Source organism: Xenopus laevis, chromosome 2L (assembly GCF_017654675.1).
Source record: "Xenopus laevis strain J_2021 chromosome 2L, Xenopus_laevis_v10.1, whole genome shotgun sequence".
In the NCBI taxonomy this organism is placed as follows: domain Eukaryota; kingdom Metazoa; phylum Chordata; class Amphibia; order Anura; family Pipidae; genus Xenopus; species Xenopus laevis.
Window position 1 is genome coordinate 87,970,217 of NC_054373.1, and position 26,038 is coordinate 87,996,254.

General features: G+C 38.5%; 1 protein-coding gene across 3 annotated transcripts; it reads right to left on the bottom strand.

Annotated features, from left to right (window-relative positions):
* Positions 1 to 548: 548 nt before the first annotated feature.
* Positions 549 to 15,225, bottom strand: cdca8.L (cell division cycle associated 8 L homeolog). 3 transcript variants are annotated; one of them, XM_018245093.2, is made up of 11 exons: positions 14,982 to 15,122; positions 14,359 to 14,474; positions 12,850 to 12,978; positions 11,392 to 11,432; positions 8,242 to 8,308; positions 5,656 to 5,735; positions 4,770 to 4,849; positions 3,427 to 3,525; positions 2,041 to 2,167; positions 1,240 to 1,326; positions 549 to 893 (listed from the first exon to the last, which is right to left on the bottom strand). In XM_018245093.2, exons 2-11 carry the CDS (start codon positions 14,453 to 14,455, stop codon positions 858 to 860), a joined length of 843 nt encoding a protein of 280 aa, XP_018100582.1. In that variant the 5' UTR covers positions 14,456 to 14,474; positions 14,982 to 15,122; the 3' UTR covers positions 549 to 857.
* Positions 15,226 to 26,038: the final 10,813 nt, after the last annotated feature.

Genomic DNA, 26,038 nt, shown 5'->3' on the forward strand with positions numbered 1-26,038 from the left:
TGAGTTTGCTTTTGAATCTAAGCTGCATGCTAAAATCAATTGCAAACAGACCCATATGCCCCCCTCAAGTCACTGATTGGTAACTACCTGGTAACCAATCAGTGGAAACCAAGAGAGCTGCAAAGCAGGAAGTAGTGTTCTGGCTATTATGTTAGACATCCAGTCATTCCAGCCTTTATACATGACATATTTGCCTAACTATATTGAAAACATTCTTTATTTTGCTCTGCCTATTTATCCAGTTTTTTTTTTTATAGTATACAATTCCTTTAAGGCCACCAACAAAGGTCTTGGTGAACATGTTGCTCACAATACACTGCTCTAAAGTATGGATCCTTATGCTTTATGCCACATCCTTTCAGAAGATATCTCAAGACAGTTTGCAATTCTATTTCCCCCCCATTTTTAACTTGGGACAGACTACCAAGTCACCTTGTATGGAAATGTGCTCCCAAAGATCTATCCATGTCATATATCAGGTATAAATATTTCTGTTTTGGGTAAAAATTAATAATATTAAGAATATTTGAAATCAGTCATCTTTTGTTAAGTTCAAAAGGCGTACTTTATTAATAAAACACTAAAAATGAAAAGATAAAGCAGTAACAGCACATGGGTTTATATGTTTTGCTTGCCCCTTCACATTCTATACACCAAGACTGTCAAAACATACAAGTCTAAGCTGTTGTGAACAGTAACTTTTCAGAAGGGTAGTAGCCCACAAAAGCAGAAAGGCTTTGCGTTTGACATCTCTCTTCAAAGAAATAAAATACACAGCTTTTACAATTATTTACAATGGTACACAGAAATGTACCTAAAATAAAAACATAAAATTACAAGATGGATGAATGAAAAATTCACTTTAGTTTCTTGCACAGCCTTTCGAGTCGACTCTGGAATTGAAAAGAAAAACATTTTGTTTTATATTCATTGAATAGATAAAATGCATACCTTAAAAATGCTATATATTTTCATAGAAACATGTAACATGTTTGAAACATAGATACATGTTCAGGGGTACGGTTTCCCTTTAATAATGGATATTGAAGAAAGGTCTGTGAGAAGAGCTGTTCACTTAAATCAAGTGTCTGAAAGTTAACATCCTCTTTAATTAGCTTTATAACTCAAAGCATTCATCATTTATATGAGAGAGGGTTTAAACCAAAAACACAAGCTTTTGCATGCTTTCGTTAATAATAAAACTCATTTGATTTGGAAAAAAAAAACAAACACACTTACCGAGAGAAGTTTAATGTTTTCAAATGCTTGCTGGTCTAAGCGATTAATATCCAAACCGTCCACTTCACTGGCCAGAAGACGAATAATCTGTGTTGCCAGAAAATAAAGCAATTTGAATATTAGGTTTGAGCTGAAGAATTAAGCAACTGCTCATGACACAAAAAAATATATAAAGTCTGCAGTCAGAACAAACTATATACTATTTTCATGCATAGAGGTGCATTTTTCTAGCGCTTATTTAGCTATGTCATGTGTGTTATTAAAAGAGATGATTTCTTTGAGTTGCAAGAAGGGTGAACACTACAACGGAGCCCTTGTTTGGCAACAGAAAACTGTTCAAATCCACACTATGGATTTACTTCACTATGTGAAGATTTTTAGGGAAAAAGATCTATATGCATATTTACTGCTGCAACAATGCCTTTATACACAACAGTAAACCTGTGCATATTGATACCTTAACATTTACTTTGGGCAAAACCCACTTTTTTTGTAAGAACCTTCCTACGTTGGCAGCTCTTATTAATAAGGAGCCAATATATTTATTTATGAACCGGTCAAAATGGTATATATTATGGTGTGAGTACAAGCAAAGGAAGCATTTTCAAATATTTTCAAAGCAAATGTTAGTTAAGGAAAGCTGGAATCATGCATATTTATTTTAATCATATATATTGTTTAAATCATTATAAGATGGATGTTTGCTACACAGCTCCTCTAATGAAATATGGTTAGGTCTGGTGCATTTATTTACTAACAAAGACTCCTATTGGGCAGTGCTTTTAAATAAAACTTGATTACCTTTCCATCTCTTGCAGGTACATTGATAAACAGCTCATCCATACCAGCCAAAGGGCTGCCGTTAGCAGAGAATGTGTACACAGGTTCCTGCATGCATGGCGTGCGCAGCGCTGGAGTTTTAAATATGCTGAAAGAGTTACAAGTATTGTTAACAAAAACAGTTATGCAAATTTCACATTTATAAAAGCATGATTACTTTGATTTCTAAAATATAACTGTTCCAAAAAAAATAAGGTGTGGCAAAAACAGTGAAGCCATGCTGTCTGCATTAAAGGACAAAGAAAGAATAACTGGAGGGTGCCAGTTTGTTAGGTACACTTCACTTAGCTAAAACGTTAACCTTCTTCCCCAGACCAAACAAATGACTGAGGTATTTGTCTTTTGTTGTATCCACTAGGCAGTCCTTGCACATAATTGGGCTGGGCACATCTGTAGTACAGCAAGTCTAACCAACATATTTAATAAATGGCACAACATAGCCGATATCCAAGCAACCAATAAGATGCTTTCTTTTAAACTGTTGACCTGCTAATGCTACCTGCTGACTAGTATTTTGTATGATTATTTCAGAACTCCTTTAGCGTACTACAAATTGAATAGGGAGCACAGACAGCAGAACTTTAGTAGGTTATCTATCATAGGTCAACCTTTAGAGGTTTGTGAGGTTTTTTTTTTATACCTCTAATAAAACTTAAAATTCAAATGCTTGCTTATATATGAAAAAATCCAAATATAAAAACCTCAAATTAATGCAACTGAGGGAAAACTCAAATTGATCAAGTTTTCAAGTGCAAACCCCCAAAAATCATGAAGGCTAAAAACATCTTCAAATAGTTCATAGGACCTTTGCCACTGACTTCTACCTGAGCTTGACAGGTTTTAGCTGGATTATTTTTAGATTCAAGCTTTTTGCAGCTTCAAGGCATAATAAATATAGAAAAATTTGTGTTTTTTTTATAATCCTGAAAAATTCTAGTTTTTACTGAAACTACCTTTGAAAAACTCTAATTGTTCATGAAAAACACAACTTGACCTTTAATAAATAACTCCTTAAGTGTACTTGAAAATCATGTAAACTTATAAATAAAACCAATTGGCTGGTTTTACTTTCAATAAGGATTCACTTCTATCTCGGTTTGGTACAAGGTACTGTTTTCTTATTACAGAGAAAAGCAAAATCATTTTTAAAAATTTGGATTATTTGGATAGAATGGAGCCTATGGGAGACGGCCTTTCCATATTTGGAGATATCTGAATAACAGGTATCCGGATAACGTATCCCATAACCTTATCACTTTAAAAATTGATGCAGATTTTGTGAAGTACAAAATATACAATAATTTTAAAATCTTAACTGGTCATGGCAACAATTTGTCAACTGATTACCTGGTATCAATTCTCGGGGTAGCAGCAGGTGTATATCCCAATAAAGAGGTCTCAGCTTGTTTGCTTGCAGAGGGTGTTGCACGACCTCTCTTACTCGTCCTAAATAAAAATCAGAGTGATGTTAAACATTTGTAGTAACATAATCAAACTTTGGCTCCAAAACAGAATGCAAACAATGAGCTTTTAGTATGTAAAGGGGGTTTTCACCTTCCAACACTTTTTTCAGTGCAGTTGTGTTCAACAGAAATAAAAACTTTTTTCAATTACTATGTATTATATTACTATCTGGTTATCTACTATTGAAGTGTAAAGCTCTGAAGCAGCTCTGGGAGGGGTCACCAACTCTGTAAACTGTTCTAAATTGATACATTAGTTGATATATTGATACATTTCTTATCTTTGTCCCTGCTGACCTGAATCCAAATTTCATTAAAGGCAGCTGTTAGAATTGATACAATAGTTTCTAATATGCCATAGATGCTGCTGAGAAATCAACTAAATTAGCAAACAGTTCAGAATCTGCACCTAGATTACAGAGCTACCAACACCACATAGAAGGTAGATTCCACTCACACACCCTGGAGCTGCAAAAACCACAAACCGCTGGTGCTCAGTGTGGGAGGTATCAGCCACCTCACAACCTTGACAAAGGGGTTTTGCCCCGAAAACATTGAATCACACATTAAATTTTGCAAGGGTTCGTCTGCTAGCATTATTCCCTGTGTGCCAATGGATTTTTCCTACTGCCAACACCAGAGACAGGAACATTAAACTTTAAAAACTTCAATTCCGATAAAAACGCAAAAAATAAAAAGTGGAAAGTAATTCCATTTTTAATTGAAAAAAAATCTATTTTTGATGAACAATCTGAAAACAAATGATTTGCAAAAAGTATTTGGAAGGTGAACAACCCCTGTAAAAGGACACTATATTTACTATTTATTTTATTCTCCTATTTTAACTGTCTAATGATAACAAAATATAAATGTCTTGGGTTTCCCTTCTTGCTTTGCAATCCCTAACTTCCAAAAAGTGCTTGCAACCAGCAATAGTGTTTATCCAGGCTTTTTAGTGTCCTAACAGGGGTGAGCAAGGAATAAATTCATATATTCTACTTTCACACTACACAATCATCCATCACGTGTCAATTTTTGATGCTAATCAGATGAAAAAAGGGGTAAGGATGTCAAGTTTAACCAATACAATTGGATCCGTTTTCATTCTGGAAAAAACATGTTGTTTAGTGCTAGTTGGATCCACCAGTACAATTCTACATAGTTATAGCCAAGGAGGCATTCGGATTGCCACTACAAGTAGACTGATGTAAAAACCATAATGCTGACCTTTTGCTGGTATTGGCTACGTTTCCAACAGAAGCTCGAGTTCTTCTTGCAGTAGATGGTTTCTTTGCAGCAACCTTGGCCTAAAAAAAGAAAACTCTCAGTAAAGAAAAAAAAAATATGCATAGGCATGGGGATCTATTATTCAGAAATATATGAAAATGTTGATTCCTGTAAAAAAACAAAAAAAAAACAAAACAGTACCTTGTATTTAAAGGTGAACTCAACCCCCCAGTAATAAAAACCTCATAAGCAGAACCCTACATAGTCCCCCCCCTCCCACATAGGTCATATTACCTATAAGTGCCCCATATCCTTTACTCGCCTATAGGTGCAGAGTAAGCACAGCAGAGCTCATTTCTTTGGGTCCTCTGCCTTTTCTTTAGCAATTTCCATTAGGGATGCACCGAATCCACTATTTTGGAATCGGCCAAACCCCCGAATCCTTTGCGAAAGATTCAGCCAAATACCGAACCGAATCCTAATTTACGTATGCAAATTAGGGGTGGGAAGGGGAAAAAACATTTGACTTCCTTGTTTTATGACAAAAAGTCACACAATTGCCCTCCCTGCCCCTAATTTGCATATGCAAATTAGAAATTACTTTTGGCAGATGCACAGTTGCTACGAACTGGAAGACTGCTTTAACTGCGCAAGCGCCAATACGGCACTCACTTCGAAACCGGAAGATGGCGTCCCTGAGCTCCTTTGCGCTTATTCTGCATCTATAGGCGAGTAAAGGATATGGGACTATGTAGGGTACTGGGTAGGGGTTTGGAGTTATTTAATTATTAAATATATTCATATGATTTGTTCTATTTATCCCTATGGTGTGGCATATACCATGTTCTCACTAGGTTCATTAAATGCAAACTTAAATTGCACTTACCTTAGTTTTTGTTCTGATTACACTTTTCAGAGGATTTAGTTCCACTGTTTCGTCATCAGGCTTACATTTTCGCTTTTTCACTATAAGAACAAATGAGGTGACTGTTAAAGGAAGTAATTTGTTGTACATTATAAACCCAATAAATATGTCTTAATTGTGATTACTCTGGGCAGGATTTGTTATTTATCTTTAAAGTATTTATAGCCAGTGCAACCTACGATCCAATTCATTTATGTTGAGTGTTCAGGGGTTGGTCACCTTTAAATTAACTTTTAGTATGATGTAGAGAGGGATATTCTGAGACAATTTGCAATTGGTTTTAATTTTTCACTATTTATGGTTTTTGAGTTATTTAGCTTTTTATTCAGCAGCTCTCCAGTTTGCAAGTTCAGCAATCTGGTTGCTATGGTCAAAATTACCCTAGCAACCATGCATTGATTTGAATGAGAGGCTGAAATATGAATAGGAGAGGGACTGAATAGAGGAGTAATAAAAAGTAGCAATAACAATAAATGTGTAGCCTTAAAGAGCATTTGTATTTTAGATGGGGTCAGTGACACCAATTTGAGAGCTGGAAAGAGTCAGAAAGAAGGCAAATAATTAAAAACCTATAAAAAATAAATAATGAAGACCAATTGAAAAGCAGCCATTCTACAACATACTAAAAATTAACTTAAAGGTGAACCACCCTATTAAGGGGCAGATATATCAAGGGTCAAATTGAAAATTCGAATTTTTGAGCTTTTTTATGGTCAAAACTGTGAAATTCGACTAGGGAGTATTACATTTTTGATTCGAGTTTTTAAAAAATTTGAATTAGATTTGAGATTTGTCATCCACCTAAAACCTGCCGATTTGCTGTTTAAGTCAATGTTAGACGTCCAGGGATTAATTTGGAGTTGTTTGCAGCCTTTTTGTAGAAAAAAAAATTTCAAATCGAATTTGATTAGAGTTTTCGGGTCCATTCTATTCAACCGAGTTTTAAAAATTCGGTGTTTATAATAAATTTCGATTGGTCGAATTTCAAATTCATGGGAGTTTTTAAAAACTCACATGAATTCGAAATTTGACCTTTGATAAAAGTGCCTCTAAGATAATTTAAAACATGAATGCACGATTTTAAAGAGGACCTGTCACCCAAAGAAATAATTCCAAATAATTTTCTAATATTGTAGTCAGGCAAAATAAACTTTACACTACAGTATATAAAATTATTTAAATCTTGTTTCTTTAAGTGTTGGAATTCACAATCACAGCAAGCAAGCAGGCATCCCATTGTGGACACTTATCAAGGCAATTTTTGTATCTTCCAAAAATCTTGTTTATGCTCCAAAATGGGGGGGACCTGAGGCCCATGATACACAGTTAGACGTTGAGGAGAGAGAAGGAATGTGAGGAAGTTTAGAATGGAATGTGAAAGTAACTGACTAACATGCCAGTATTACAGTTGTATTCTCAAATAGGCATTTTGGTTCATATGAGGTTTTCATTTCAAAATCTGCAGCATTTACATTAGTTGCGTTGATAATACAAAGTTAAGAGTTGGAACAGTGATGAATGTGTGTTAGAAGGTAGGTGGCGAGCGATATATAAGTTTTAATTAAAAAAAAAAAAAAATAATAGGTTTTAAGTTTAATTTGAAAAGGAGTTTTATTAAAACAGGTATGGAACCTGTTATCCAGAATGCTTGGGATCTGGAGTTTTCAGAATAAGTTATCTTTCATTAATTTGGATCCCCATGCCTTAAATCTGCTAAAAATCATTTACACATTAAACTTGTTAAGATTGTTTTGCCTCCAATAAGGATTAATCATATATTAGTTGGTATCAAGTACAAGGTACTCTTATTATTACTGAGAAAAAGGAAATAAAGTTTAAAAATGTGATTTGTTTAAAATTGTTTTTGGGAGATAGCCTTCCCGTAATTCGGAGCTTTCTTGCTAATGGGATTCCGGATAACTGATCCCATACCTGTACAACTTTTATATCTGGATGACAGGTCCCCTTTAAGCAGACTGAAGAAAAAAATTTTAATTGCCATCGCCTGGTGTGCCTTATATAGTATAGTGGCCCAAATCATTTGGGTAGTAAAAAATAGATAGAATAAATATTTGATCTGCTTATGGAAAAACAGTCCAGAAAACATAGTACATTCATAAGAATTAGGAAAGCATGCACATTTATCAATGCAAAAGTCTTACATTTTTTATTTTTTTTTAATGGAAGTTAAGTTGACAGAGGTGATCAGTCCCAAACTAGACAATTGTGTATATACTATTTTTGCATTCTATATAGGTATGACTACTATCTGTTTAACAGAAGTTACCACCGCAGTATGTCCAGGATCCACTGAAAATGAATTAAAAGCTCTTGAGAATATATATATTTACACTACATAAAAAATATTCAACAGCATCCATCCTGAAAATATAAAGGGTATGCATAAATGATTCTTTAAAAAAAAGAAATCAAACAGTCAGCATACCCATTGTTGCCATAATCTGCTGTACAATATCAGACTTGATGAAGATGGTATAATAATAAATCTAGATGTATTCAGATTGAACACAATGTATACATACTGACCTTTCTTGTCTGCCTTGAATGGTGTTTTGGTTACAGTAGATGTTATTTCTTCCATGTCTACCTTCACCTAAAAGAAGATAAAAAATAATACTTTTACCAGCTCATGTAATTCCAAGCTAATTATATACAGTCAAAAAAGTAAAAAAAGTGACTGATGCTTGAACATTATCCTGAAGAATTTGTTGATATTGAATTCATCCGACCCTCAACTTTAACAATGGCCCCAGTCCCTGAACTAGCCACACAGCATGATGGAACCTCCACCAAATTTGACAGTAGGTAGCAGGTGTTTTTCTTGGAATGCGGTGTTCTTCTTCCGCCATGCAAAGCACTTTTTGTTATGAAAAAATAAATAAATTTTTGTCAACAGTCCAAAGCACTTTATTCCAAAATGACTGTGGCTTGTCTAAATGAGCTTTTGCATACAACAAGCGACTGTTTGTGGTGCGAGTGCAGAAAGGGCTTATTTCTCACCCTGCCATACAGATGTTCTTTGTGCAAATTGCGCTGAATTGTAGAACAATGTACAGATACACCATCTGCAGCAAGATGTTCTTGCAGGTCTTTGGAGATGATCTTTGGGTTGTCTGTAACCATTCTCACAATTATCCGCATATGCCGATCCTGTATTTTTCTTGGTCTGCCAGACGTGGGTTTTACAGCAACTGTGCCTGTGGCCTTCCATTTTCTGATTACATTCCTAACAGTTGAAACTGACAGTTTAAACCTCTGAAATAGCTTTTTGTAGCCTTCCCCTAAACCATGATACTGAACAATTTTTGTTTTCAGATCTTTTGAGAGTTGCTTTGAGGATCCCATGCTGTCACTCTTCAAGGGAGTCAAACAGAAGCACAAACTTGCAATTGACTTTTGTTAAAAGTGGAGTAAATTATTATGCAGGCCGAGAGGGGTTCCCAAACTTTGACTCATGACTGTAACACTGTAAAATAGATTATATCTAATATGGACTCTTGCACACAATGTTTTCTGACAGCTGCTCTGCTCAGGCAGAATATGGCTGTGGTTAAAATGCCATCATCCACCCATCACTAATTCCAAAAATGAAGTACTGGAAGCACCCTGTCTATGGCATACCTAACTATTACAGATGGACTTAGAAATGATTGATTTCTGAACACTGGTCTGCCTAGCAGCAACAGACAGAGCGTTAATCAGAAAATCTGATCCAAGAATTTATTAGTCCATCTGCCATGGTTAAGTTGCCAAGAGCTTGGAAAATGGTGCAAGGTGGATTGGTACATTGAATGTCAATTTTTTTTCGAAGCACAGATGTAATCAAAATCCCAAGTGTATACCTGCCTTAAAGGAACAGTAACAACAAACAAAATTTACAAAAAAATTAGTTAGAATAGAATGAAAAAACCCCCACTAAGACTCCACTTCCGTTCCTCTTCAGAAAAGGCAACAGTGTGACCATCCATCCTGCGGCGCTCAATTTCTTCTCCCTGGCTATTCACTGACAGCGTGTCCTCTGCCCTGATCTCCTTCTCCAGCTCTTCTTCATCCTCCTCCCAGGAGCAGCAGTAGGAAGGCAATGTCAACTGGGCTTCCCATTGAAGTGAACCAGCTGGACGATTGCGCTTGGGACTGAACCTGATTATACGGAGCTGGGCAGATACCGGCGCTAGGGAGACCGGACAGACCTCTGGGGAGACCCAAACCAGCCTTCTCCTGCCTCATTCCCTGCCTCTCTCATCCCATTCACCGGCCGCTTCTCCCCCATTCACTGACGCTTTCCAGTCTGTGCTAACTTGCGTTCAACCACGAGCTGGTGACCCTGTGGGGTCCACTGGCCCAGGCTCCCCCATTTGGACTGGCTCGTCCTCCACCACTGCCCCCACCGCTCCCTCCCCCAAAGCCTGCTCGGCCAACTTACTAAGACTGAGATTTTTTTCGGCATAAAACCCCGCATGATTTGTAGTAAACCCCCCCTCCGTGAAGAAAATTAAGACCTTTTACCACAGACAAAGAGACATAGAGTGATGGTGTGCACTGGCTACAGAGGGTAGCCAGCAAAAAAAAGGAATGGCATCTAACTCATTACACACTCCTTACACTCATTTGCAAACTAAGAGGGATGCCTGTGCAATGAGATGCAGATATCATCCCCACTTTTCTCCTTTGACAAATGTTATGTCCCCAGATGTTATGAGATGCAGCTGGCAATTTCTATATAAAATAACAAGCAAGCAGATTTAGTTTTCTAGGTTCCTGAGCAACAGATTAACTTTAGCGGGACTATTACTCTTCCAAAAAATTGCATTTTTCTTTTTTGTTCAACAGGATTAATTTATAAATGTCTAGCCCACAAGCATAAAAAATAGCACATAATTGGCTCACTGCTCATGAAAGTTAGATAAGCATCAAACCTGTAATTTTTGAAGTTGGATAAATACCACAAAATTAATAATGCATACTAAACCCATGACAAAAGATTTGAATGTATACCAAACCCTAATTTGCAAAGAAAAAATTTGGATAATTTGTGAAAGATAGATAGGCAAGTTCAGTTTTTTACACCTTTAAGGTCACATGACAGTTGGTTTGGTTAAGCTACCGTAATCACTATTTGGCATTATTTTAGAATTCACATTGCATAATACTGTATATACTCGAGTATAAGCCGAGTTTTTCAGCCCCCATAATATGCTGAAAGACTCTACCTTGGCTTATACTCGGGTCAAGCACAAAAACGGTCGCCGGCGCCTAAGAATAGTCGCAGGCGCCTAAGAATAGTCGCCGGCGACTATAAGAATAGTCGCCGGCATCCAAGAATAGTCGCCGACGTCCAAGAATGGTCGCCGGCATCCAAAAAGGAGACGCCGGCAGAAACCCTTAATTTTTTGATTGAAACTTACCAGAAGCTGCTGCATTTCTCACCCTAGGCTTATACTCAAGTCAAAAAGCTTTCCCAGTTTTTGGAGGTAAAATTAGGTACCTCGGCTTATACTCGGGACGGCTTATACTCGAGTATATACGGTAAGTTAAAAAATGGCTCAAGAAGATGAAATAACTGCTGGTACACCATTCTACAAAGCAAAAGCTTTTGTGCAGGGATTTGAAAATAAACCATTTGCTCTGGCAGAAACAATGAAAACAGTTGGCTTAATTACATACTGTATGTCTTACCGTGGCAGCTGCCTCCAATGCCTTTTGACTTCCACCTTTTGCTGCAAAATGCAAAAGGATGATTTGTTACTTCTACGTAGATATGATGTGTTATTGTACTTTTTTTATTAAACAAGTTTGTGAGGTTTTTATGCCTCGAAAAAACTCAAAACCCGAATGTAAAATACTACAAACAATGCACTTGGGGGGGGTGTTGGGGATACTTGAATACTCTTATCGATCAAGTTATCTGCGAAAAAAGCTCCAATTGATTAAGTTTGAGAGCGCAAACCACTGAAAAAAAAACCTGAAAATCATGAAGGCTAAAAAAAAATCTTCAAATAGTTCATGGACCTCTGCCATTGAATTCTACATGGCCTCAACAGGTTTTAGCTAGAGTATTTTGGATTCAAGCTTTTTGCATGTTCGAGGCATAATAAATCTAGTTTTTACTGAAACTACCTCGGCAGGACAACTGGACCTTTGATAACTAGTCCCCTAACCACAGACATACACATAAAAAAATACACGATTATCTGATGTATTGAGTATTACTTTTCATCTGAAATAAAGTAGCAAAATAAAGTGCCTGAAAATGTGTTTTGTTTACTACATTGTTCATAAAAATGTATCCAATATCCAGGATATGGTCCAGGTAACTAACATATTCAGCCTTCAAAAAGGGTGACAGTGCTTCAGGTTTTTGAGGATTCATAAAGCTAAACTCATGAACACACACATCACTGTTCATAAGCATCCCAGAGATAACATTTTAGTGCACTATATCTCTGGGTATTTACGTCGAATGTTTTCTATAGCCCAATGTTTCGGTCATAAACGTTTGGTTTTTTTTTCCCAGTTGACTCAACACTTCACCGCAACTTTCAGTTAAATATAACTTTCTTTTTGCACTATGCTTTTTGAACTTTATGTAATTGTGGTATTTCAGCACCCAGGCAGTTACCATTTGAAATGACACAGTGGAATCACTCACCTCAGTGGACTCATCCTATTGCATGTATTTATACACATGATACAAATGTGACACTTAAAGGTTCTTTAGACAAACAATTAATAAATTGCAAAGAGATATTAAAAGCACAACTTGTATGCAAGGATCCTTTCCTATGGTCAGATAAGTAGGCTATGTAACCACAAACTTTTTGTGCTGTTCTGTAAAATGCCTTCCAAGGAGTTAAAGGCGAGGCATTGCATTTTCAGTGTTTAGTATTCCATGGATACACAACCAAACAGAGGAAGCAGACTGATTTTTACATGCTGTACCCTAGAGTTAAACCATACAACAAATGGGAACCACAGTACTAAATGTAGTACCATAAGCTAAAATGTGTTTCACAGTGCACTGAGAATGACAGTGTTAAGCAGAAAGACAGACACAGAGCAGCTAATATTTTTGTTTGGCATTTGACTAAACAGAATTTAAGTAATGCAAAGCATATACAGTATGAAGAGCTTTACCAATGTAATCCAGCCAGCACATTTCTCGTATAGCCATAGGCAATTTGATTATTTCAATATTATACTGGCTATCCACTTCTTTAAGTATATTTACAACGCTTGCCTTCATTTCTTCTGTGATAATCTTGACTGAAAGGAAAAGAAAAAGGTCATGGTACTTCCAAACAGAGCTCTGCACACATTATATTTTCGTATCATCCTGCTTGAAATACACTTTTAAAAATAAAAGCAGTTTTCACAATTTAGAACATTTTGCTGCAATAAACCATTACTAAGAGTAGATGCATAATAGGTAATCTCTTTAAAGATCTAGATTTTCCTTTTAATTCTGAAGGCATTTTGTGAAATACAGGTGTAGTCCCCAGAAGTTATTGCTTGTTGCAGTAATTTTACATTATTTGACCTAAGAAAACACTGTTTTGTTGATATCTAAAGTAAAATATTTGTTTTCATTATTGTTAGAAGCAGAATGGCAGATCTTACTTCTATACAAAATGTGCAAAGGGCTGATACTGAATAGAAAAAAAAAAAGAAGTGGCTTCTCCTCGGGCCTCATATTATAATCTGATCATTGAATATGGGGCCCAAGTGATCATCTTATGACAATTTAGCCAACCTTTCCACTGGATATATAACAGAAAACAAGCAGGAATAGATGTAAAATCTATGACGTCTATTGTACAGCAGGGGAATCTTTTTTTTCATATTGCAAACCACCCACTCGTGCTGTGAGTTATACACATAGATGATAATTTCAATACATTAAAGAGTATGGGTGAATTGCAATCCACTTCACTATACTATATGCAGTTTCCCACTGTATTCGCTACTCTTGCCAACATATAATCCACAAGTAATTCTGGTCTGCCCCACAAAGTATTTTTATAAAGAACAAAGAATAAGAGAAATTCAGACAGTTACAGTGCAATAATTGCTGCACGACACGCTTGTTGCTGTTTATATCAGGGCTTAGGCAGAGAACAACTTGCTATTACATGCCACGGACATCCCAGTAATAAAATAGTAATTGGCTGACATCCTACAAAACAAAGTGCCAAAATCAGAATAAGCTAGCAAAGTAACACGAGAAAGTAAAATAGGCAGGTGGTGCTAATAAGGTTTCTGAGGAAAGGTTAATTTAATTGCACAAAACGTTTGCTTCTAAAGGTAATTTCCTAGTGTATAGTGCGATGGAAAATACTATTTTGATACTATGTCCCCTTAAAACTCAAGAAAACATAAAATGTATACATTGATCCAGAAATGACCTAATGTGCCCATAACACATTCAGAATTTGTATAACTTTGTTTTTAAATAAAATCAATTAAAAAAATGGTGCATAAAGTAAAGGAACACTGCATAACTTGCTAAAATAATATACAAATTTTTCAATACCTGTGTTCTGTTAAAATACTTTCACACTGAGCTCTGTAAAGCACACAATTGGCGCATCAATACCGGATATATCATTTCTACAAAGGGGTTTACCATACATTATAATACTGTACCTTGGCTGTCAAAATCCTTGATGAATGAAGCCAGCTTCTCATTTTTCACTGAGCGGTTTTTAGGTTTGCGACTGGTCTTCTTTTTCCCAGGTGCCATGATGAAAAGGTGACGTGTCCTGGAAAGGTTTGACAGAAGCAAATATGATCAGACACTTTGTGGATAACTCACGTCTCACAATTCAGAGTCAATAATATCAGTCATAAGGATTCTTTGAATTGTATGTACCCAGGGTGCTTATACATCATCATTCACACCAGGCCTTGCTCCAGTCTTCAATAGATAGAAGAGAGAAAAACAATTCTATGAAGATGACTTCCTGTTTATAGGTCAGTAGATTCTGTTTTACAATGCCTACCAACGTGAGATACGTATAGAGGTGCAATAGTACGTGCTGCAGAGGACTGAGGAGAATGCAGACAGATACGAGCATGAAGCTATCATTGCTCTTATTATATATGGATGCGAAACAGTCTATTGACTTCCTGGGAGGAAGGGGGGGGGGCTGCGAGACGTCGCGACGAGGCTGGGTTCTTTAAAAACAATTTAAAAGTTGTGTATTTTTAGGTTTTAGCTATTCTTAGTATAACGTATATGTAATGGTGTATTTTCTTCATAAACTCACACATGAGAATCACAGCCAACGCCTCTACCACAGCCAGGACGGAAAAGCTACGACTTCTATAGTTATAGTCTATACATTGTGCTCCCACCAAAATATAACGACGTTGAGCCCCGCACATGTATATTTAATGTGTTTCTGTCATTAGCCGCCCCTTATAATTCCACTTACCTCCGCTTTCCAGCCAAGCGCCTCACCGGCTACGGTACAGATTCAAACTTAAAAGCGCCTCACGACGACAGCCAATGGGAGACTGGTATGATGTCACGTGAGTGTAACAGATTGCCCGTGACGCTAACCAATTGCTGCCCGTCGCAGCACAACAGGCGTGTCTATCAGTATAGTAGGTATAAGGCGCTAACAGTGGTTGGTAATGCTGTGCAACCTGATACCACCAGCTATTCTAAGCGAGGTGGTGGTAGTAGTTGTAGTTCGGCAATTATAGAATTAAAAAACATTTGTTTCGTAAAATAAAGCGTTCTTAATTAGTGCGTACTAGTGTTGGATGGTCGTCCCAGTCCCCCCAAACGCAAAGGAGGACGCGCGTGCGCAAAGAAGCCTGCCTCAATACGCTTTGTCAGAGAAAGAGCGACACCCACTTAACCTTTTTCAATGGCGGACTAGGGGTAGGCTGCTTATGAGATACGTGCCTGGCACCTACAGGCCCGGACTGGCAATCTGTGGGTTCTGGCAAATGCCAGAGGGGCTGCTGTATGGTTCCATAGAAAGTTACCATATAGTGGGCTGGTAAGGGGATGCTTGGGCTGGTAAATGGGTTGTTTGGGCCTCTGTGTACTTGGAATGGCAGGGCCTATTTTGACTCCCAGTCCAGGCTTCAAGCTTTGCGCCCTAGGAACGTGCGTTTTCTGCCTACCCCTAGTCCGACCCTTTGTGTTCTGTATACTAAACTCATCATGACTAGCCATCGTGTTGCAGTACAGTACAATTAAAAGTCTGTGTAACGCAAATTACAATCATTTTGCAGCCTCCAATTATAGTTCTCTGCTAAGGTAGCTCGACATTTTTTTTCGACTGATCTCAATTTGAACCTTTTCAGCAAAAATGGATAATGGATTGGTAGCGGCTAGTTCCGATCCTAGGAAAGGACCTGACGTCACGGTCATGTGATCCTACCATGTGACCGCTCCACTGCGTCTTACCTATTCGTGAGCGGCAAATTCAAAACATGGGACAGTGGTAATGGGTTCTAGTGGCGGTAGCTTTGCCACCCGGCCGGTATTTTACCGGCCTAGCCGGTAAAATACCTGCAGGGGCCGGTATTACAAATTTACTGGCAATGTAGCTGCTGGTAAATTTGTAATACGATCAAAAGGAGCCCTCGGCCTGCCCCCAATGGCCACCAATCCCCTGCAACTTACCTTTTATTTTGCCTCTTCTAGCGTCCGTGGTGTGGCCTGCCCCTTTTGACGTCATGTCCTCCCCTTTTGATGTCACGGCCCGCCCCTAGCAGCCGGTAACATTTTTTATAAAAGGTGGCAACCCTAAGTGGCGGGCTTCCAACTCTTGAGAGGACCTGCAACTTAATCCCCGGGTTTGCCAACTTGTATTGTTGGTTTGGTACAGGTTGTAACCTCTACCTCAGGTTTTGGGGCAGTTCATTGTGTCACTGGATGATTGAAGGGATCACTGCCTCTGAATTTCTGTGGGGTGAGGGGGGATCACAGTGAATAAATGTCAGGTAGACTGTATTCAATATTTAGAAACCCAAATGCAGCTACAATATTGTTGTTGGAGCTGGGGTTTTTTTTACCATTACTCTCGCACAATTACGGTGCAACAATGGCAAGATAAAAATGAAAGGCAAGACATACTGACACAGTTATAATAATATTATATTCATTAACCATAAACAGCTTTGCTTTTCTGCCATTCACTGAAAGTCTCCCTTAATGGAGAATAATGTAATGGACAACTTGGGAACAATAAATTGTATAGAAACTGTTGCCATGGTGCTTCATGAGCTAACGGAAAATGTGGAGCGCCCAGTCAAGTAATAGAACATGGGAGAAGAAGTCAGCTTCACGCGGATGACCTAAAGCACCTAAGCTTTTTTTTTTTTTTGTAACTTAAATTTTTATTAAGCATGAAAATATGGTTTTACAGACAATAGTTATAACCAAGCATCAAAATCTTACATATGGTTTGTATTTAGAACAGCTGCCAAAGAAGATTATAATGTTACTCTAGACAATAAGCATGTTTTTTGTTTATATGGTAGAGAGAAAAAAAAAAAAAAAAAAAAAAAAATATATATATATATATATATATATATATATATATATATATATATATATATATATATATATATATATATATATATATAAAACAAAACAAAACCCAATGGAGACAGATCTGAACTACTGTTTATGCGGGTAAGAGTGACAACTCAATTTTCCGAGGCTAATAATTCCCAAGGTGCCCATATCTGTAAGTGGCGGGGAGTTGGTTGCGTATTTTAGCAATACCATACTCAAATCTCTTATTGATCTCTATCCGGCGTCTGATCTCTTCTAGGGTTGGTATGGTGCTAGATTTCCAGTGGGCCGCAATCGAAATTCGAGTTGCTGTTAGTATCTGATTTATCAGTGCCTGAGCGGTGTTGCCCACTCTAGGAAATGGTTTGCCCAACAGAAAAGTACACATGTCCGTTGGAATTATGTTCCTCAAAGTCCTGCTCAGTAGGTCTGCAACCTCAGTCCATAATGGGGTGATTGCCGGACAAGTCCAGAATATGTGTGGTAAAGTACCTATTTCCCCACAATTTCTCCAGCATAAAGGAGAATGATCCTGGAAAAGTGCATGTAGCTTGGCTGGGGTGTGGTACCAGTACATCAATATTTTATAGATATGCTCCCTTTGCCTAGAACATTGTGACATCCTCTTTGCATTGTCCCATATGGCAACTCACTCCTGATCTAGTAAGGGTTGGGAGAACTGAGAGTCCCATTTGACCATATATTGCAGTCTGGGAGGGGGATCAGCTTGAGGATCAGAGAGTAGTTGATAGATCCTTGAAATAAGCCCCTTTTGAGGGAGACCAAGTTTGGCTAAAGATTCAAAGCATGTTGGTGAGGTTGCTTTTGCCTTATCGCTATACGGTTTAGCAAAGTGCCTAAGCTGAAAGTATTCAAAAATCTTAAGAGTGTTTTGGGGTAGCTTTTGAACTAGGTCTTCATAGGACAGGATCTCCTTTGTTAGAGGATTTAACAAGCCCCTTATGCTGTGAATGTCAGTGTCTTTCCATTTATTAATGAAGGAGAAATGAAGCCCTGGTGGAAATTCTGGATTATGCAGGAACAATGTGTTAAGTGACTTTAGAGATATGAGTTTATGTTTCTGGTTAACAGCAAACCATAAAGATAGAGTATGTCTCGTTGAGGATAGGAGTGTTGTCTCACCAGCCAGCCTATGGGTAGACAACCAGATTAAATAATTTAAATGAGATAGATTAGCCATATAGTTTTCTATTAGGCCCCATGTATTATTGGGAATCCAGTGTGACCAGGCCAAGATCTGTCTAATGTGAGTCGCTTTATAATACCTCCGGAAGCAAGGAATTCCTAAACTGCCCTGTTTACAAGGCCTTGTGAGAACTGCTGCTGCTATTCTGTGCCTCCGGTTATCCCAAATAAAATTATGACATAGAGATTGGAGATCTTTAAGTGTCTTGAGAGGAACCGCAATCGGGAGTGTTTCAAACAAATACAGAAGTTTTGGCAATATTGACATTTTAACTGGAGAGATCCTCCAAAACCAGGACAAAGCAAACTTATCCCACTTCTGTAAGAGAGATTTAATTTGCTGGACCATGGGGACAAAGTTGTGCCTATAAAGGTCTAGATATGTTGAAGTAATATGTACGCCTAAGTATGAGATTGAATCAGCTCTCCAGCGATAGTGGTGCGCCTCTTGGAGATGTATCAGTGACTGCTGAGAGAGATGTAAGGGGAGTGCTTCAGTTTTACCAACATTAATTTTGTAATCAGAGAGCTTACTATAGATATTTAAAACCTTATGGAGATTCGGAAGGGAGATTAAAGGCCTGGTCAAAGTCAGCAACACGTCATCTGCAAAAAGGGAAATCTTGAAAATAGAGTCTTTTATGGAGATCCCCGAAATATCCTGTGAGTTTCTAATAACCGCAGCCAAAGGCTCAATACTTATTGCATATAAAAGAGGGGATATGGGGCAACCCTGTCTGGTCCCATTCGTTATAGTTATGTTTTTGAGGCTTGCCCTGGTAGCTTTAGTTAAGTTGTAGGGGAGCTATAAAGGCCTCTAATAGCAGTCAGAAAACGACCTGAAAAGTTAAGATGCGACAATAAGGAGAACAAGTAGGGCCAACTCAGGCGGTCGAATGCCTTTTCTGAGTCCAGGCTTAAAATAACTGTTGGAGTAGACGTTTTATTTACAACTTCAATTAAATCAATAGTGCGTCTGGTATTATCACCTGCCTGACGCCCTTGAATGAATCCCACTTGGTCTCCATTTATCAATTTAGGAAGGATAGGGGCAAGTCTGTTTTCCAAAATTTTAGAAAATAATTTAAGGTCTGAATTGAGAAGAGCTATAGGTCTGTAGCTAGAGCAGTTGGTAGCGTCCTTCCCCTCCTTAGGGATAAGGGTGAGATAAGAACCCAAAATGGAGGTTGGTATAGGGGTGCCCCTGAGAAACTCATTAAAGAGATTGACCAAGTAGGGGTTAAGAATATGAGCAAAGGCTTTGTAATAGCTTTAAGGGAATCCGTCCGGGCCTAGATGCGAACATCTATTGCCAAGCAGTTTTTAGACATTTTGTACTCTTTCACTTTAAGGGCCTTTCCTGGGGCGGTCTTTTAGTTTACCCAGTAAAACAATATATTGTTTTTTTCAGGACAACCTGAACTTTAAAAATATGTAAGAATTTTGGTGTAATTCTACTTCTGTAAAATAATATAGGCTTTAATAAAATGAAAAAAATCATGTTTCACAAAGAACAATCACATATATCAGAAACATCATTTATTTTATGTACGAGAACACAGCCGATTTGGAAAGGTCTATGTCTCCTGAACGCGGCAATACCAAATATATATCGTTTTATGGAGATTTCTCACTTGTATAGATCAAAATCTCTAAGCAGTACACTACCAAATTTCTAAAGCACCTCTCCCCAAACAGCATACTTCTGATTTCAAGGCCAAACATTCCACTAACAGTAGGCTTACCCAAGAAAACTACCCATTATTAGAAAGAACAGATTCTGGTGAATCAAAAATGGGTAAATATATCTTTGTACTCCAAACTGCCAAGTTGCAATTGTTTCCTAAAGTTATAATGTTTTATAGAAATTTGTGAATTTTTTGAAAAATTAACTCAAAGCTTCCACTCTACAGCATCATATCTCCCACACATCATTAGGTATCAATGTAAAACACCCCAAATATGAAAGCCTGGGGTCCACTGAACAGTTTGATGCCCAATATGTATCAGTTTACCTAAACATGTGGTATATAGGGGCCATAAAATGTAGACACCCCATTTGAGCTATCAGTTCTGTAATTCCAGATACTGCAAAATCAACACATTTGCATCGTTTTGGGGGAGGGTAAAAGTAGAAAAAAGTAAGTTCACCCCAGAAAACCATATATTTTCGGAAAGTACACATTCCCCCGAATCCAATATGGGTATGCATGTCTTTCTACTCCAAAGCACCAAGCTGCAAAACTTTCCTAAGTTTGGCAATTTTAGGGACATTTTCAAAAATAACCTCTACACGTCCACCATGCAGCATCGTATGTCCCACATAGTATTGAGTATAAAAATAAATCACCCCAAATATAAAAGCCTGGGGTCCTCTGAACAGTTTGATGCCCAATATGTATAGGTGTACCCAAGCACGTGGCCTATAGGGGCCCCAAATTGAAGACCCCCCATTTGGTCTGTCATTTCAGGTACTGAAAAATCAACACATTTACATCGTTTTTGGGGGGCAAAGGTAGAAAAAAGTAAGTTCACCCCAGAAAACCATATATTTTTGGAAAGTACACATTCCCCCGAATCCAAATTGGGTATGCATGTCTTTCTGCTCCAAAGCACCAAGCTGCAAAACGTTCCTAAGTTTGACAATTTTAAGGACATTTTCAAAAATCACCTCAAAATGTCCACCCTGCCGCATCGTATGTCCCACATACTATTGAGTATCAAGATAAATCACCCTAAATATGAAAGCCTGGGGTCCTCTGAACATTTTGATGCCCAATATGTATAGGTGTACCCAAGCACGTGGCATATAGGGGCCCCAAAAGGAAGACACCCCCCATATGGTCTGTCATTTCAGGTACTGCATAATCAACACATTGACATCATTTTGGGGGGGGGGAAAGGTAGAAAAAAGTAGGTTCACCCCAGAAAACCATATATTTTCGGAAAGTACACATTCCCACGAATCTAAATTGGGTATGCATGTCTTTCTACTCCAAAGCACCAAGCTGCAAAACTTTCCTAAATTTGGCAATTTTGGTGACATTTCCAAAAATCACCTAAAATTTTCCACCCTGCAGCATCGTATTACCACATACTTTTAGGTATCAAGAGAAATCACCCCAAATATGAAAGCCTAGGGTCCTCTGAACATTTTGATGCCCAATATGTATAGGTGTACCCAAGCACGTGGCATATAGGGGCCCCAAAAGGAAGACAACCCCCATATGGTCTGTCATTTCAGGTACTGCATAATCAACACATTCACATCGTTTTGGGGGGGGGGGAAGGTAGAAAAACGTAGTTTCACCCCAGAAAACCATATATTTTCAGAAAGTACACATTCCCACGAATCTAAATTGGGTATGCATGTCTTTCTACTCCAAAGCACCAAGCTGCAAAACGTTCCTAAATTTGGCAATTTTGGTGACATTTCCAAAAATCACCTAAAATTTTCCACCCTGCAGCATCGTATTACCCACATACTTTTAGGTATCAAGAGAAATCACCCCAAATATGAAAGCCTAGGGTCCTCTGAACAGTTTTATGCCCAATATGTATAGGTGTACCCAAGCATGAGGCATATAGGGGGCCCAAAAGGAAGACCCCCCCATATGGTCTGTCATTTCAGGTGCTGCAAAATCAACACATTTACATTGTTTTGGGGGCGGCAAAGGGAGAAAAAAGTGCGTTCATCTCAGAAAACCATATATTTTCGGAAAGTACACATTCCCACGAATCCAAATTGGTTATGCATGTCTTTCTACTCCAAAGCACCAAGCTGCAAAATGTTCCTAAATTCGGCAATTTTGGTGACATTTTCAAAAATCACCTCAAACTTTCCACCCTGCAGCATCGTATTTCCCACATACTTTTAGGTATCAAGAGAAATCACCCCAAATATGAAAGCCTAGGGTCCTGTGAACAGTTTGATACACAATATGTATAGGTGTACCCAAGCACGTGGCATATAGGGGCCCCAAAAGGAAGACCCCCATATGGTCTGTCATTTGAGGTACTGCAAAATCAACACATTTACATAGTTTTTGGGGGGGCAAAGGTAGAAAAAAGTAAGTTCACCCCAGAAAACCATATATTTTCGGAAAGTACACATTCCCCCGAATCCAAATTGGGTATGCATGTCTTTGTACTCCAAAGCACCAAGCTGCAAAACGTTCCTAAATTTGGCAATTTTGATGACATTTCCAAAAATCACCTCAAATTTTCCACCCTGCAGCATCGTATTTCCCACATACTTTTAGGTATCAAGAGAAATCACCCCAAATATGAAAGCCTAGGGTCCTGTGAACAGTTTGATACACAATATGTATAGGCGTACCCAAGCACGTGGCATATAGGGGCCCCAAAAGGAAGACCCCCATATGGTCTGTCATTTCAGGTACTGCAAAATCAACACATTTACATCGTTTGGGGGGGGGGGGGTAAAGGTAGAAAACACTAAGTTCACCCCAGAAAACCATATATTTTTGGAAAGTACACATTCCCCCGAATCCAAATTGGGTATGCATGTCTTTCTGCTCCAAAGCACCAAGCTGCAAAACGTTCCTAAGTTTGACAATTTTAAGGACATTTTCAAAAATCACCTCAAAATGTCCACCCTGCCGCATCGTATGTCCCACATACTATTGAGTATCAAGATAAATCACCCTAAATATGAAAGCCTGGGGTCCTCTGAACATTTTGATGCCCAATATGTATAGGTGTACCCAAGCACGTGGCATATAGGGGCCCCAAAAGGAAGACACCCCCCATATGGTCTGTCATTTCAGGTACTGCATAATCAACACATTGACATCATTTTGGGGGGGGGGAAAGGTAGAAAAAAGTAGGTTCACCCCAGAAAACCATATATTTTCGGAAAGTACACATTCCCACGAATCTAAATTGGGTATGCATGTCTTTCTACTCCAAAGCACCAAGCTGCAAAACTTTCCTAAATTTGGCAATTTTGGTGACATTTCCAAAAATCACCTAAAATTTTCCAACCTGCAGCATCGTATTACCACATACTTTTAGGTATCAAGAGAAATCACCCCAAATATGAAAGCCTAGGGTCCTCTGAACATTTTGATGCCCAATATGTATAGGTGTACCCAAGCACGTGGCATATAGGGGCCCCAAAAGGAAGACACCCCCCATATGGTCTGTCATTTCAGGTACTGCATAATCAACACATTCACATCGTTTTGGGGGGGGGGGAAGGTAGAAAAAAGTAGGTTCACCCCAGAAAACCATATATTTTCAGAAAGTACACATTCCCACGAATCTAAATTGGGTATGCATGTCTTTCTACTCCAAAGCACCAAGCTGCAAAACGTTCCTAAATTTGGCAATTTTGGTGACATTTCCAAAAATCACCTAAAATTTTCCAACCTACAGCATCGTATTACCACATACTTTTAGGTATCAAGAGAAATCACCCCAAATATGAAAGCCTAGGGTCCTCTGAACATTTTGATGCCCAATATGTATAGGTGTACCCAAGCACGTGGCATATAGGGGCCCCAAAAGGAAGACACCCCCCATGTGGTCTGTCATTTCAGGTACTGCATAATCAACACATTCACATCGTTTTGGGGGGGGGGAGGAAAGGTAGAAAAAAGTAGGTTCACCCCAGAAAACCATATATTTTCGGAAAGTACACATTCCCACAAATCCAAATTGGGTATGCATGTCTTTGTACTCCAAAGTACCAAGCCACAAACCATTCCTAAATTTGGTGATTTTGGTGACATTTCCAAAAATCACCTCAAATTTTCCAACCTGCAGCATCGTATTTCCCACATACTTTTAGGTATCAAGAGAAATCACCCCAAATATGAAAGCCTAGGGTCCTCTGAACAGTTTGATGCCCAATATGTATAGGTGTACCCAAGCACGTGGCATATAGGGGCCCCAAAAGGAAGACCCCCATATGGTCTGTCATTTCAGATACTGCAAAATAAACACATTTACATTGTTTTTGGGGGGGGGCAAAGGTATAAAAAAGTGCGGTCACCCCAGAAAACCATATATTTTCGGAAAGTACACATTCCCACAAATCCAAATTGGGTATGCATGTCTTTGTACTCCAAAGTACCAAGCCACAAACCATTCCTAAATTTGGTGATTTTGGTGACATTTCCAAAAATCACCTAAAATTTTCCAACCTACAGCATCGTATTACCACATACTTTTAGGTATCAAGAGAAATCACCCCAAATATGAAAGCCTAGGGTCCTCTGAACATTTTGATGCCCAATATGTATAGGTGTACCCAAGCACGTGGCATATAGGGGCCCCAAAAGGAAGACACCCCCCATGTGGTCTGTCATTTCAGGTACTGCATAATCAACACATTCACATCGTTTTGGGGGGGGGGGGGGGAAAGGTAGAAAAAAGTAGGTTCACCCCAGAAAACCATATATTTTCGGAAAGTACACATTCCCACGAATCTAAATTGGGTATGCATGTCTTTCTACTCCAAAGCACCAAGCTGCAAAACTTTCCTAAATTTGGCAATTTTGGTGACATTTCCAAAAATCACCTAAAATTTTCCAACCTGCAGCATCGTATTACCACATACTTTTAGGTATCAAGAGAAATCACCCCAAATATGAAAGCCTAGGGTCCTCTGAACATTTTGATGCCCAATATGTATAGGTGTACCCAAGCACGTGGCATATAGGGGCCCCAAAAGGAAGACACCCCCCATATGGTCTGTCATTTCAGGTACTGCATAATCAACACATTCACATCGTTTTGGGGGGGGGGGAAGGTAGAAAAAAGTAGGTTCACCCCAGAAAACCATATATTTTCAGAAAGTACACATTCCCACGAATCTAAATTGGGTATGCATGTCTTTCTACTCCAAAGCACCAAGCTGCAAAACGTTCCTAAATTTGGCAATTTTGGTGACATTTCCAAAAATCACCTAAAATTTTCCAACCTACAGCATCGTATTACCACATACTTTTAGGTATCAAGAGAAATCACCCCAAATATGAAAGCCTAGGGTCCTCTGAACATTTTGATGCCCAATATGTATAGGTGTACCCAAGCACGTGGCATATAGGGGCCCCAAAAGGAAGACACCCCCCATGTGGTCTGTCATTTCAGGTACTGCATAATCAACACATTCACATCGTTTTGGGGGGGGGGAGGAAAGGTAGAAAAAAGTAGGTTCACCCCAGAAAACCATATATTTTCGGAAAGTACACATTCCCACAAATCCAAATTGGGTATGCATGTCTTTGTACTCCAAAGTACCAAGCCACAAACCATTCCTAAATTTGGTGATTTTGGTGACATTTCCAAAAATCACCTCAAATTTTCCAACCTGCAGCATCGTATTTCCCACATACTTTTAGGTATCAAGAGAAATCACCCCAAATATGAAAGCCTAGGGTCCTCTGAACAGTTTGATGCCCAATATGTATAGGTGTACCCAAGCACGTGGCATATAGGGGCCCCAAAAGGAAGACCCCCATATGGTCTGTCATTTCAGATACTGCAAAATAAACACATTTACATTGTTTTTGGGGGGGGGCAAAGGTATAAAAAAGTGCGGTCACCCCA

Bases quoted from the DNA above. Each gene is read 5' to 3' on its own strand.
- cdca8.L (XM_018245092.2), bottom strand. From the start codon at position 14,607: ATGATGATGTATAAGCACCCTGG. The intron at 4,850-5,655 runs GTAAGTGCAATT...TTCTTTTTTTAG, and splicing joins TAATCAGAACAAAAACTAAG to GCCAAGGTTGCTGCAAAGAA. The intron at 3,526-4,769 runs GTCAGCATTATG...ATTTTTATTTAG, and splicing joins GTAGCCAATACCAGCAAAAG to GACGAGTAAGAGAGGTCGTG.